Source organism: Eptesicus fuscus, chromosome 15, assembly GCF_027574615.1.
Source record: "Eptesicus fuscus isolate TK198812 chromosome 15, DD_ASM_mEF_20220401, whole genome shotgun sequence".
NCBI classification, from domain to species: domain Eukaryota; kingdom Metazoa; phylum Chordata; class Mammalia; order Chiroptera; family Vespertilionidae; genus Eptesicus; species Eptesicus fuscus.
This window is the reverse complement of record NC_072487.1, coordinates 60,521,613-60,536,580: the sequence shown is the minus strand read 5'-3', so window position 1 is coordinate 60,536,580 and position 14,968 is coordinate 60,521,613. Positions and strand designations below refer to the sequence as shown.

Sequence of the window (14,968 nt, the reverse complement as noted above, 5' to 3'; positions counted from 1 at the left end):
ACTGCGGCTCGCGAGCTGAGGTTTGCCGCTCTGTTGACTAATGAGTTTGCCGACCACTGACCTAGACTCTCGATTCCAATAATTACAGGCTGGTGTTGTTCCTTGTGATTAAGCCCCTAGCCAGTGGTCAGCAAACTCATTAGTCAACAGAGCCGCAGTTTGCCGACCACTGGCTTAGACACTTTGCATGTATTAACTAAGTTAAGCCTCACCACAGCCAAAAGAGATACATATTATTGATTCCACTTTACAGATGGGTTCCACAGCTTGCCCAAAGTCCCATGAAATTAATGAGGAGCAGAGCTGAGATTTTAGACCAAGGTCCGTTGATGCTGAAGAACATAATATTTTTCACTGCATCTGCAAGAATTCCCTTTCAGAACCCTGGGGGAGAAAGAACCCCCAATTCATGGCAAACTCTATTCAGGCCCAAGACACTGTCAAAACAAACAACAAAGACACAGCTGAGCAGGTCTAGCACTCTTTCCTAGGTTGACAGTTTCCTGTCACCGTGCAGCACGGCTTCTACCCGGGAGCTCTCCAGCGCTGCCTGATGCTTTCTCTGGCCCAGGCCAGATCTTGGGGTTCTTGAGTGATCTGTCCTAGGTGCTGTCTAGTGCCCTGATCCATCCTCTGTTGGTAGATTGTCTTCCTCCATCTTGCCTGATTCAATTTAAACTGGCCACCTGCCCAGTTCCCAGTCTACGCTTGATTTCTCTACCCCCTGCTTTCTCTATATGTAGCATTGAACCAGTATCCTAACTTCACCATTGGGTTTATTACAACTCCCCTATGCTGAAACTTTTAATCACACTCCATGGCCTCTAGGATAAATTCTAAGTCCCTCAGCTTGGCATTCAAAGCTCTATCTGATGTAGCTCCAACCTGCTATTCCAGTCCTTTCTCCCAAGCTGCTTCTATAATTAGATCTGTGATTATCCTGCCTTCCAAGTGACTGTAGGTCCTGTGCGGAAGGACCATCCCATGGCCCGTATGTCTGGACCATGGCTCCTGATGAAGAAAGTGGCTCTGGGAGAGCAGCAGTCAACTGTTTACTGTCCTCCCTGTTTCCAGCTTTCCCTCCCTCCCCTGGGAAAGACAACATACCAGACAGTGACAACATCCATATGGAGCCAGGCCCCTTCAGCTGTTTACAGTAGGTGGCTGAGCTGTGAAGAGCCACATGAGCCTGACAACCAGCTGACATCGCCACGGTAGCTCCACGCCAACACCCATGTGGCCACAGTCTCCTAATGGTTGCGTCACCCAATAGGAAATGTCCAGCGCTGGCAATGGGGTCTGACTTGCAGCTGAAGGGGCCAAGGCCAAGGCCCCCATTTTCCAGTCTGGATCTGTCTAATGATACCCATGTGCACGGGCTCCATCTCCGTGACAGCCATTCAGCTCACATCCCCACACAGCCTTCACAGTGCATTTCCTGCAATCCTAGAATTTCCTTCTAATTCATTGAGGCAAATTCAACTTGACTTAATATCTTCTATTTTTTTTTTTTTAGAAATGGAACCATCACTGCTTTAAAAGATTCAGTTATTCAAGTTCTAAGTCGGGACCACAATGTGCTGTCTGCGATCAAAGTTCGCTCTCTCTTGGTGGTAAGAAACAACTCTTGGAAGGGGACCTTCTAATATCAGATGATGGGAATCACAAGTAATAGGAACATAAGTCTAGAAGCTTCAGATCTCTGAATACCCAAAGTAAAGGGACCTGGAGGAGTTGTCTCCCATTATAACTGAGTGGATAACAGGTCTCTAGAGGAGTGGTCGGCAAACTCATTAGTCAACAGAGCCAAATATCAACAGTACGACGATTGAAATTTCTTTTGAGAGCCGAAAACTGACTTCTGCGCATGGGCCACGAAGTTTCAATCGCACTGTACATGTGCGCCCGCACGTGGTATTTTATGGAAGAGCCACACTCAAGGGGCCAAAGAGCCGCATGTGGCTCATGAGCCGCAGTTTGCCGACCACTGCTCTAGAGGGTAGTGCATGTATCATTTCCATCTTTTGCATCTCTAACCTAGCTCGGTCTCCACCAGCAGGGACTGTGCCCTGAGAGAGCCATGCTTCCCCCCTGCCCGACGCCACTAACACCGTCGTGGCCAGGACGGTGCTGGCCAAAGGGATAGCCGCTCGACTGTAGAATCTCCCTGCCCTTCTTTAAACCAGGAGGAACGTGCATCCCTCAGGAAGGCTGGGGGTTAGTCCTGCGTGAAGGCCGAGGGTTCAACAAGCCAATCGCTCTTGGATGATGTTGTAACCATGGAGAGTCTTAGAGAATGAAGAGCCAAGTTTTACTTCTGCTTTCCCAGACCTAGACATCTCTCTGGGCCTCCTCTGTCGCCTGACAAAAATTCCTAGCATGTCCCCAGGAGAGCAATCTTATTCTTGTTTACAGATTCAGCTGGGGCATTAACTGATTTTCTCAAGATCAAAACCAAGAGATGTGTGTGTCTGTGAGGCTAATAGGAAAATGTCAGTGTCTCAGAGCCCTGTCCTCACAGCAGATTACCCCAGGTGGGAGGCCTGAGTTGTTTATGAAACAGCTGCTCCCAGGGAAACCGTATCATTCTGGAGTTTTCATTTGGAGTTTGTGATTCCTTGGCAGGAATTGAGATTGCTTTTGCAGTAGCTACAGGGAAAGAACGGCAGCTCTGAAAGGGCCCTGGGGACTGGGCTTAGTTCCAGGAAGACAGCTGGCTGGCTGGGCCATTCGGAGAGCCCTGTGGTCTGCCCCAGCCACAGGTTCTTCACCTTTAAGGTGAGAAGTGTGGGGAGGGGCTTAGTTAAAGACAACCCCGAGTTTATTTTTTCTACATCTGAAGATGAATGGTACAAAAGACGGCAATGACAATAGTCGAACCTGTGGGCAAAAACGGGGCCTTGGGGCCCAGCCTCATCTCTCTGCCGTTTGGTGTGCAGCAGCAGGCTTCTCAAACTCTCTGTGGGAAGGACTGGTTTACTCCCAACCTACTGCAGACTAGTACTTGTACTTGCCCTGTACTAGTACTTGTACTGGTACTTGTCTCAGGACACATGCAACTCACCACTGGATGTGACAACACCCAAACTGGTCTATTCAATGAGACGGGTCTGCTGCTCACCCACTTGGTTGTCATGGTGATGTCCAATTGTTATTAAAGTTTCCAAACACCTGACTGGCAACTTCTGTCCTAATCCCATCACAGCCTGGTAGTAGACAGCTGCTGGACCGGAAGTAGCCCAGGGATCGTGCTTTGAACAGCACTGGGTTTGGCCATTTTTATCCAACAGGGCAAGTCCCCTAGGAGCTGAGCAGGGCATCCCTCAGATGACCTAGATGGTTTTTGAAGGTAAGCAACTGGAAAGCATAAAGTTACTTTTAAAAAATAATAACCTTTTCCCTGGCCGATGGTGCTAAGTGGCTAGAACATTGGCCCATGCACTGAAGGGTCTTGGGTTTGCTTTCGGTCAAAGGCATGTACCTGGGTTGCAGGTTCAATCCCCAGCCCCGGTTGCGGGCACATACGGAAGGCAACCAATCGATGTGTCTAACATAGATGTTTCTCTCTTTCAATTTCTTTCTCTCTCTCTCCTCCCCCCACTCCCTTCCATTTTCTCTAAAAAAAATCAATTAAAAAAATGTCCTTGGGTGAGGATAAACAAAAAATATAAACAAATAACAATAAGAGTAACAGGATCTAGGGAAATCCCTCCTAATAAACGTGCCCCAAACCTAACCTTTCTACTGCTGTGTACTGCTCTCCTCTCACCTGGACTGAAATCCCCGGTGAGAGACTCCAAGACTCCTTGAGGACTTGATGACGGAAGTTGCTTTGAGCGTGGGAGAGCACAAGGGGGTTTCTCTGAGTGTCCTGGTGATGGAGGTGCCGCGCCAGCCTGCCTAAGCGTGTCTGCTCCCTGTCACAGCCCGTTCGGGTCCTCCTGGTCACAGGCCTGCAGCCGCCAGGCGCTTTGCCTGTAAGAACTGCATGTGGTAAGATGGTAAGCTGTCCTTGCTGGAAAGGACCCGAGAGATCATCCACTGCCTTCAGAAAGCACAAGTGGTGAAGGCTGTGCAAGAAACTACCAACACGGCCCTTGATGTTTGCAGTCCACCCAGCATATAGAAGCGTTAGAAGTGACCACGTGACAAGCTACAGGGGCAGAAAAATACTATTTTCAAAGCTTTTTGTTAGAGGGGAAACCTGAGGGATGGCAATCAGAGGCCAAATAGCCCGGGACCAGCTGCCAAGACAGTTGACTTTGCACAATTCCTTCAATTACAGCAATTCTTCTAAGGGCTGGAAACTGTAAGCGGTCCCCAAAGGTGGCTCTTATGTGGTCTCGGGGTATGGATGGAAGTCTCCCGCTATTTTCATAGTTCTGGGCACTTTAAACCCAATGTACCTGGCCAGTAATGAGGCGATTAGAGTGAGGGAGGCAAGAAGCTTGGGAAACGTCTGGCGGCGGGCTCTGCCACTGAGAAGCACACACACAATGTTGACAGGCTTGAGGGCAATTTCAGAGTGCGTCCCCCCTTACCTGTCTCAGCTTCCTAAGCTGACCACAGACCACAGGCATCCAGATTGCAGAGCCTGTCAAGAGCGACTTTCCTGTGTGGCTAGGGACCACAGAACCAGTGGAAATAGCAGAGCACGTCCTTTTCATCTCAAAGGAGGATCCTTGTATTAATGAGAGCTGCTCCAGTGCGGACCTGGGTGTTACTCTGAGGGGAAGCGAGTTCCCTGCTGCTTTTGGCCTTCGGGAAGAGATTGTTTATTGACTCCCACTCACTGGGTTTATTGCACGTTTGAACTGTCATAACGTCCCTGCCTGTGCAAAATCAGCACAGCACTGGATGCAACCATGTCTTTTTAACCCGGAACTGACTTCCGTGGCTCGGTGCTTCAGAGAAGCCTCCTATTTTCAAGCAACTGAAACACTTCGTCATTCTGCCCCGAGAATCATTATTATCTTCGTAAATCTTTTGGGGGGTTCTGTATTCTGAATGTACTCGGTGGGTCATTTTTATCTTAGTATCCACACCTGTAACTCCAGGCTTCAGGGCAGTGGTTCTCAATTGGGGGCTATTTCCGCCCAAGGGGACATGTGGCCATGCTTGCAGACATTTTTGATTGTCTTGACTAAGGGCAGGGGAGGAGGTGGTGCTAATGGCCTCTACGGGGTAGAGGCTGGAGATGCGGCTCAATATCCTACAACACAGGACAGCCCCCACACGAAGAGTTATCCGGTCCCAGATGTTAACCGTGATGCTGTTGAGAAAGCCTGTTCTAGAAAGATGAAGGAGGAAACAGTAACAGTAGCAATGCTCTTCCTTGCTGACAGCCTGCTGTACTTGGCATTTCACAAACTCCATGATCGCTACAGGTTACAGCTCTTCATTATTATGCCCAGTGTACAGGTGAGGAAATCAGTCCCGCAATTACACGGTTTGTCCAAGACCAAGCGACTGGGAAATGCAGAACGAGGACTCAGACCAAGGTCAAACTCTAAGGTCCGTGATCTTAATCAGCATGCCGTGCCGGGAGCCCTTTACGTAATCACACAGTTTCCAACAGGGATTTAGGCTGTACACATACAGCCAGGAAAGTGGACTCAACGAAGCCTAAACTGGAGCCTGTACTTCCTGAAGGAACCTGAGGGGGGCAGGCTCACCAGTCACGAGGACCACTCACAATGGCCCAGGCCCAGCCCCTTGCACATTTGCGGCACTGCTTCCTGAAGGAGCATGGGTGGGGGCAGAGGAGGGAAGGGGACGTTACCTGTCCATCCACCTGCATCCTGAGGTGAACTTCGGTGTGATTTCACTGAATATCACAGGTCTCAGAAATTTTTAACTTAAAATAACTTTTAAAAAATATTTATTTTTATTGATTTCAGAGAGGGAAAGGGAGAGATAGAAACATCAATGATGAGAGAGAATCATTGATTGGTTGTCTCTTGCACGTCCCCTACTGGGGATCGAGCCCACAACCCGGGCATGTGTCCCAACCAAAATCAAACCTGGGACCCTCCAGTCCCCAGGCCGACGCTCTATCCACTGAGCCAAACCAGCCAGGGCTTAAAATAACTTTTGTTGAGATTTTTTGACCATGTGCTTTGGAGTTAAGCAGAGTTGAGTTCAAAGACTCACTCTTTCACTGATGAATAGGGTTATTTTAGGCAGCATGTTGCTTTACATCCTAAGCCTCAGTTTTCCCAACTGTATTATGGGCATCATCATGATCACTGCTACTTCATGGGAGTGCTGGAGGATGAAGTGAGAAAATTAAGGCTCTAATGGGGGCCAAAAAGCTAGGTCAGTACCCAGAACAGAGTAAGAGACCAGTAAATATTACTCATCTAGTATATATAGATAACATCTAGTATATCTAGTTTTATTTTAATGAAACAAAAAGGAAGGGAAGGAAAACAAAGTTGGAATGCCGAATGTGGCTGTGTGGGCGGGGCACAGGCTGGGAGGGCACAGGTTGGAATGCCCATGTGGAGCTCCACGCCCCGCTGAGAAAAAACAGTGCATCATGGAGTTAAAAATGGCGAACAGGAAGAACACGTTAAGTCCCAAGCAAGGGACCATTGCGATTCCAATGAGCATTTCTGTGGTTGCCTTTTCTAGAATAGTTATTCGTGGATGACTGTCTTCTTGGTTGCCAGAATCCCATAATATAACACACACAAGCTTAGGCCTGATTTAGACCAGTCTTCTTCCCTGAGACCTAAGAATGTGGAAAAGTAGGTGAATTCTGGTATCCATCAGACACCAACAGAGGCACTCAGAGAATCTTAGATTGGAAGCAGAAATGAGCCAGCCCACTTGCATCTTCAATTTTCTTTTAAAAAGTTACCTTCTCTGGCTTTGCAGCTGGGACCTCAATATTTTATTCAATGAATATTTGATGTGACATATTTTAGAACTGACAGCTGTTCAGATGAATGAGTCACCTCTGTGATGGGGCTTTTTTTTCCTGAGAGCTTAACCTCTTTCCCCCATTCTAGCCTGTCTTCAAACCCATTTCCTCCCACAATAGTGACTTTTCTCTGCACAGGTATATTTGTTCAGAGAAGGGATTTCTAGCCAACCTCTCCAGTGAGAGGATTTCAAAATAGATCCTGAGAGAACGCTCATTGAAGAGATGAGAATAGCAGGGAGAATGAGACACTCGCCCAAATCACACAGCAAATTTTCAGCAGAGCTAGAACTAACATCTGGGCTTTGTGACAGCTCATTCCATTTCCATTTACTACTTCACTGGGGTAATTCCACGGCAGGGAGCAAAATTCCCCCATATTTCTCACTAATCAAAGAAAGTTAAGAACACTATATTTCAAACACTTGAATAAAACCTGATGACATGAGAAAAGGAGTCTTAAGTGGGAAAATCACAATGCAGACGGGCCTTGTTGATTGGAGCAGACGTAAAGTAGACAGAGCTAGTGTGGATCCAACTGTCTAGAATCTCCAAAAGCATCAATACGAGACTCACGTGTGGCCCCCGGGACCTATCACATACCGTGATGGCATGGACAATGGTTGACAACAGGCCCAAACCGGAAACCATCCTTTGGGCTTTCTCAATATGGTGCTTCAATGGGAAATAAGGCATGCAGAAGATGTGACATTCCAACTTTTTAAAAAAGAAACGTTTTAAAAGAAATCTGTGTACAGATGTTGCTTTCAGCAATGATGACTTTTCTTTAAGTCTATTTTACTTCTGGTCTCTAGAGAGCCAGGAATATAATCAATAGACGGCACCATCCTGACGCTGCCCCAGGAAAAGTTGCGCAGAAGAATGACAACCTATTTATCCATTAGTATGACCAGTTCTCTCCTTCCTCTCCCGCCAATTCTGATGTCATCACTTCAAGGCATAGTGCTCTCAATGTCAACCAGAAGTCTTTGAAAAATGGTGGTATTTTCTGGCCTTTGGAAAAGTAGCTGGCTTTCCTGACCTGTGTAATTTTTAGCCTGGTAAATCAAGGATGTTTGTAGTCAAGTTCAAATAGAAGCTTGGCTCCACCGAGGGGCCAATGGCAGAGAACCTGAGATCTATGCCAGGTAGACAGCTCTAGTCCCAACAACAGGAGTCCCAAAGCAGGTTTCAAATTTCTTTGAGTCAAAGCACTAAGGCTTAGAATCAGCCTAAAATCAAGGGCCAGGGTTGTCCTGCTTTATCTGTTTGTGTGAAATCAATTTTCTTATAAACACTATTTACTTCTCACTTCCCTTGGCAATGTCTAGGTATTAAAACGGGATTTTATTTTATGATCTATTCTTTTTTTCCATTTATAGCAATTTTTCTTGAGCCTGACTATGCAAAAGTATTACTTGGAGCATTCTTTAAAAAAACACACAAATTACAGGGCTCCTCACTTGGGTCACTGAATCCAAATTTCCTGGAATGAGGCCTGGGAGTCTGTATTTATAAAAGCTTCCCAGGTGATTGTATGCCCAGGATTTAATGGTCTAATTACATATTTCTTTCCTTCCTTCCTTCCTTCCTTCCTTCCTTCCTTCCTTCCTTCCTTCCTTCCTTCCTTCTATCCCTCCCTCCCTCTCTCCTTGTGAGCTGTTATAAGCACTGCATATAACAGTTTGGGAAGAGAGACAACATTCTCAGTTCCAAAGTACTAACAATTACAATGAACATTTTGGAAGGAAACATGTCTGTAAACCTGGCTTCTTTATAGTTAAAGAATTTTAGAATCAGCATTAGAAAGATGGTTATGTTCTTTCTTCTTGAGGATATCTAGGAAAATAGACATATGTTTAATTTTCATGCTTTAAGCCTTTATCATATTCAGAATGGCCCAGACATAAAACATGAAGACGTGGCCTACATCCTACGTACACTTGAAGTTCTGAGTTAGGTTGCTATTACCTTTTCTTGTTCTAAACAAAATGACCCAAATTTCCTTTCATCTTCCCTTGTGGACATCCTCCCTGTTCTCTGAGTTCTATCCTCTCTCTTTCTACTTCAGGTTCTTCATGTTACTCTTGGTTCAACAGGGACCAAAATACCTTCAGGGCACAGCTGTACTAATATGCTTCACAGTTTGAAAAGAGTTCACATATCTCTTTAAGAGAATCTAATTTGTTGCTGGGGAGGGGCTTAGACTAGTGGACTGAAATCTAAAGATCTACAGATTAATGTTTTGCTTCACAATTCTAATGTTTTGTAATTCTAATTTCCATTAGAATTTCTTTATTGAGTGGTTTAGCTGCATCTGATCTGTAGCCAGTTTCCAGATTCCTATTAAGTAACAATCAGATTCTGAATTTCATCTCAGTGCACAACACTGCCCCACTCCAAACCCTAGCCATGGTTCTTGCTATGGACACTGTGCCCAGGCCACCTGGTCCCTAGGATTTTCCAAGTTGGACTGGAGAGTAAACTCCCAGGCCTGCTCGGCCAGGCAGGGAACCCCGATGCACGGTGCACCCAGCCCCAATTCTTTGTTCAGCACATAGCTATGGAACACCTACTTAGCTCCAGACCCATCTGTTGTGGTTATGTAAAACCAGTAAGAAAGAAGCAGGAAAATGACTGTCACTTTTAACAAGACGAAGAGATCCTGTATCAACAGTCACTGCAGCCGAAATCACCATGGACCTGTCGCTTTGAGACTTAAAAACAAACCTCCCATAAAACCACTTCTCAGAACTGCCTTTTCCTCTCCAATTTATTGTCAGTATTTCCAACAATCCTGGGCTCCCTCTTCTTACCTAAGATGTAGCAAGCTGAGCCACTCTGAGAAGAAACCCCTGAGGCTCAGGATTCTGAGTAGTAACATCCTGCCCCTCACCTTATAGCCTCTGGGCTTCTAACAGGAAGCCCTTGCCTTTCCTGAGGTTGTGTGTGTGTGTGTGTGTGTGTGTGTGTGTGTGTGTACACAAACAGGGGAGGTGCAAAAGTAGGTTTACTGTTGTCGGTACACAAAACACAGTTTATTCTTGTATTATTATTTATTAATTATTGTATTACTTCCCATATGAACAACTGTAAACCTACTTCTGCCCACTCCTGTAATGAGCCAAGTTTAGCCAAGATGCTCTGAGAGCCCTTTAAAATGTTTTTATTGATTTTTAGAGAGAGAGGAAGGGAGAGGGATAGAGAGACAGAAACATTGGTTAGAGAGAAACATCGATCAGCTGCCTCCTTCATGCCCCCTGCTGGGGATAGAGCCTGCAATCCAAGCATTTGTCCTGACTGGGAATCAAATTGGGGACCTCTTGGTTCACGGGTTGACGCTCAACCACTGAGCCACACTGGCCGGGCTCTGAGAGCCCTTTTAAAGGACATTAGGGCCGAAGCAAAGTAGGGACACAGATCCAGGGCTTTCCACCTTTGATGGCACTCCTGGGGTCTCCTAGATACTCTCCATCTTCACTCACTCGGTATAAATGGCTGGTAGCAAGTTAGCTATTACCCTTTGCATTTTAAAAGAGCTCATACCTCAGGAGAAAGAGCTGGAGCTCCAGGGTGAATTTTGGGCAAAATTCGGTGGGATGGGGGGAGAGGGGCAGGGGGAGAAGTTGGTTCTAAGGCAGCTACACACACCACCTCCCACCACCACCCCATATCTCTGGCTTTCTATCCTGGGACCTCTCATGGCAACTGGTCCCACGTGGAACCTACGTGGTTGCTCCTGCATCAGCCTGGCCATCCCTCGGCCCTAGGAAGGCACTTATCTCCCAGCTGGAATGTTCCGAACCTGGCTGAGGGCCATATAGGAACCAAGTCACCCTCCGAGCAGTGGAAGCAGGCCATCCAAAGTTGGTTTTGGGAGAGCAGGCACATAACCCACAGGGGCGCCCGCCTTTGGGGGTCCCGCACTCTTCATCTCAGTCCCAAGGCCCTTGGTTACAGTTTCCCCATGTCAGATTGATCAAATATAGCAAATTGAAAACAGACCTACTGTACAGCAGCAATAACAGCTAACAGCTTTAGCCAAAGGAGGAAAAAGACAAAAGCTGATAGAAAAACTCTAAGGGGTTTATGACAGCCCAATACCATAATTATTACTGAGAGTATAATTCTGAATTCTCTGGAAAAGTTTAAATGGTATCAGTTTAGGAAGATAATCCTAAATCGCTGGATAAAGGGCGATTGCATTGAGCAGGCCCCCTAGAGGACAGTAGTTGTCACTGCACTGTAAAACCACAGCCGGGGGGTGCTGGGTGGGAAACCACCTACCTCTGAATGTTATCTTCAAGTTGTTTGACTCTGAATTCATCCTCCTCAGACTGCCGCCTCCTGGCTTCCTCCTCCTCCGCAGTTCCAGCGGGCATGCCCTGCAGCAGCCATTTTTCCCGAAGCACTTTGGACTGGGGATGAGACGAGAGAACAGACTGATGACACCTTTCAGCCCACAGCACCTCTCCATCCTCAGCCTCCGTTTTAGCTGTGCCCCTCAGCATCCCCCTGAATCGCGGCTTTCACCTCCTCACTAACTTGGCTCCTTACTTCCCTCCTGCCCAATCCCTGAAGAGGGTTTTATTTCCAAGTTTCTATTATAAAACATTTTGAAAACTTAAAAAAACACAGAGGAAGCTGTAAAATGAAGCCTGTGTAACCTCATTTAGATTGAACAATTATAAACATTTTGACATGTTTTCTCATATATTTTTCACCAAAGCATTATAAAGTATATAATGAACATCATGATATTTCACACACACATATTTCAGCATGAATCTCTTGTTTAAAAAAGAACATTTTTCTATGAACTGCGGTCGCATTATAAAATTTCCTAAGATCACCCAATATTCACTCCATCTAAAAGTCTCTTTAAAAGATTAATCTATGCCATTCCTTTTCTTAAAAACGCTTTAATGACTCCCACCCATTCTCAGAAAGGGTCTCCAAATGACATTAAAATCACTCACACACACACACACACACACACACACACACACACACACACCACCTGCCAGGGTCCTAATACATCCTGGAGTGAAATGAAAAGTTTTTGTGTTTCAGGTCAGTTGCTGGGAAGGATGATTACTGCTTTGAGAAGGAAAAGGAAAACAGCTCAAGAAAAAGGCATGCTGAAACTCCCTAAAATGAAGAGCAAGATGAAGAAAGTAGGTAAAATGGTTTTTGGTTTGGGTTTCCACTACATGGATCCTAGACGGCATCGGGCGGCTATTGGATGTCTGCAGAGGCTGGACCCCGGGCACCAAGGCTGAGTGTCCCAGTGGACAGGTGGGTGGTGATAGGAATGGACCACCGTGAGGATGCTTGCCCACGTCTGCCTGAGGCAGGGCACATGACCAGCTCTTCCCAGCAACGACAGGGACAACAGCTATGAAGCCCGTCAACACAGCATAAGCATGGAGTTCCTTGGCTCCCTGACAGCACCTCTATCAGAATCCCATTTAACCTCTTACACAGGACGAGCAAGATGCAAGGAAAGGGAGCGCTCATGTTGATTAAGAGTCAGGTCATGCCAAAACCGGTTTGGCTCAGTGGATAGAGCGTCGGCCTGCGGACTCAAGGGTCCCAGGTTCGATTCCGGTCAAGGGCATGTACCTTGGTTGCGGGCACATCCCCAGTGGGGAGTGTGCAGGAGGCAGCTGATCGATGTTTCTCTCTCATCGATGTTTCTAACTCTCTATCCCTCTCTCTTCCTCTCTGTAAAAAATCAATAAAATATATATTAAAAAAAAAAAAAAAAAGAGTCAGGTCATGTATGACTCGGAGCCAATTAAATATCATTTCCAGAAATGAGAGAGTGGGATATGTCTTAAGGTTGCTCACTACAGTTTCCTTTCTATTGCTCTTATGAGCAGAGATATACAATTCAATTTCTTAATTAATTTTAAAAATATATTTTTATTGATTTCAGAGAGGAAGGGGGGAGGGAGGGAGAGGGAGGGAGAGAGGGAGAGAGGGAGAGAGGGAGAGAGAGAGAGAGAGAGGAGAGAGAGAGAGAGAGAGAGAGAGAGAGAGAGAGAATGATGAGAGAGAATCATTGATCACCTGCTTCCTCCACACCCCCCTCTGGGGATTGAGGTGCAACCTGGGTGTCCTGACCGGGAATCAAACCATGACCTCCTGTTTCATAGGTCAACCCTCAACCCCTTAGCCAAACCAGCGGGGCTAGACTCTCATTTTTATGTGGGATTAAGGGCTACTTATTATGAACCTATAAGATGAGATACTAAATATCACTAATATTTAGTAACAGTGAATTTATAACTCACTAGTGGTTCTGATTCACCATCCCACTGAGAAGTCCAGCAGCCATTCAGCACCCTGGAGACCCTGCCGGATGCACGTGAGCAAGTGCTGATGGCTGGAAATCCATCCTTGCAGAAGGCCCTTTTGTTAGCACTGCTGCATCAGGGTGGTGGCCAGGTAGCCATGGTTTTCCTTGGTGTTATTCTTGCTTTTTAATTCTAAGTCATTGTTGGTGGATATCTGTTTGCTTACTCTTCAAGTGCACAGAGAAGCATATTTATAACACCTGACCTGTAGCTTTCCATTAATTAAAGACATGAGTCTGTTCATGTATAAGGCATTCCTAATTGTACTGCTGAAGTGATTGTTGACAGGAACCAACCCCTCACTCCAATATGCTTAAATAATTACACAGCACTCATGGGTAACATATTTCCTGCAAATGTATTACACATAAATAGTTTTCAACTACTGCCAAGAAGAATATAAAAGAAGTATTTAGAGATTTATGGAGCATTTTTAAATAATATAAAATTATGTGTAAAAACTCACAGTATAGTTTGTTTACTTTGTTGCTCTCACTTCTGAGCTGCATTGCACCCCACTCCCCACACTCATATGTTGAAGTCCTAACCCCCACTACCTCAGAATGTAGCTGCATTTGGAAACAGGGCCTTTAAGGTTAAGTGAAATCATTGGGATATGCCCTGATCCAATATGACTGGTGTCCTTACAGAAGAGGGGATTAGGCACCAACATGCACAAAAGAGGACCATGTGAAGACACCTGAGGAAGACAGACATCTACAAGCCAAGGAGAGAGACCTTAGAAGAACTCAATCCTGCTGACACCCTGACCTTGAACTTCTGGCCTCCAGATTTATGAGAAAATAAATTTCTGTTTAAGCCACCCAGTGTACCGTATTTGCTATGGCAGTCCCTGCAACGACTATATGCTCCAATGCTTTATCACTTTCCATTGGAGAATAGGAATGGATGGAATAAATTGGTTGGGCTTTCTAACTGGACTAAAGAAGAAAAAGAATATTCAGAACCACTGTTCTCCACTCAAGTCACTCAAAATTTCCCAGACAGGTGATGCTCTCATACTACTAGAGGCCGTGTTGAACAGTAGTTAACAGCCTGGATTCTGGAGCCAGTCTGCCACTATTAGCTATGCGACCTTGGACAGGCTGCTTAGCCTTGTGGAACCTCAGTTTCCTCATCTGTGAAATGGACATGACAACAGGGCCCATCATAGGTTTGTACAGAGGATTAAATGAGTTCATACACTGAAAGTTCTGGGCCCATACTCCGTACTAGAGAAATGCTTATTATTGTTGCTCACCCCATTCCCTTGGCCTCTCCCGCTTTCACCTGAGAAAGAGCAGGTGAGAAAGGTGCCACCTGAGAAGGCTTCTTCCACTTTGGCTGGCAGGGGCAGTGGCTCTGCTCTGTCCCCTTTGGCAGGGGACATGCGCTAGAATGCTTCCATACTGTCCCCAAGCGATTTCCTTTTAGATCTTCCCCCTCTACACTCCCAGCTCCTCAAAGGCTGGGCTTAATCCTTATTCACCTTTGCATCGCATTGTCGCACCTACCCCAGGTCCAGAGAATGAATGAGTAAATGGGTGAACTGGAAAATTCCCGACTTTCTTTCACTCTAATTACTTGGGGGTGGGGAGGGGTGTCACACTTTCAGAGTGCTTTCTGTGCTACAATGTTTGACAGTAACCTAGTTCAACCCATAGAAAGTAAAAACTTT

General features: G+C 46.0%; 1 protein-coding gene across 1 annotated transcript in view; it reads right to left on the bottom strand.

The window, feature by feature from the left end:
• Positions 1 to 14,968, bottom strand: part of LOC103286355 (paralemmin-2) — a 122,786-nt gene that overhangs the window by 32,321 nt on the left and 75,497 nt on the right. The window contains exon 3 of the mRNA XM_054726886.1: positions 11,216 to 11,346. Coding sequence (XP_054582861.1) covers positions 11,216 to 11,346 — 131 coding nt within the window. The remainder of the gene's footprint in view (positions 1 to 11,215; positions 11,347 to 14,968) is intronic.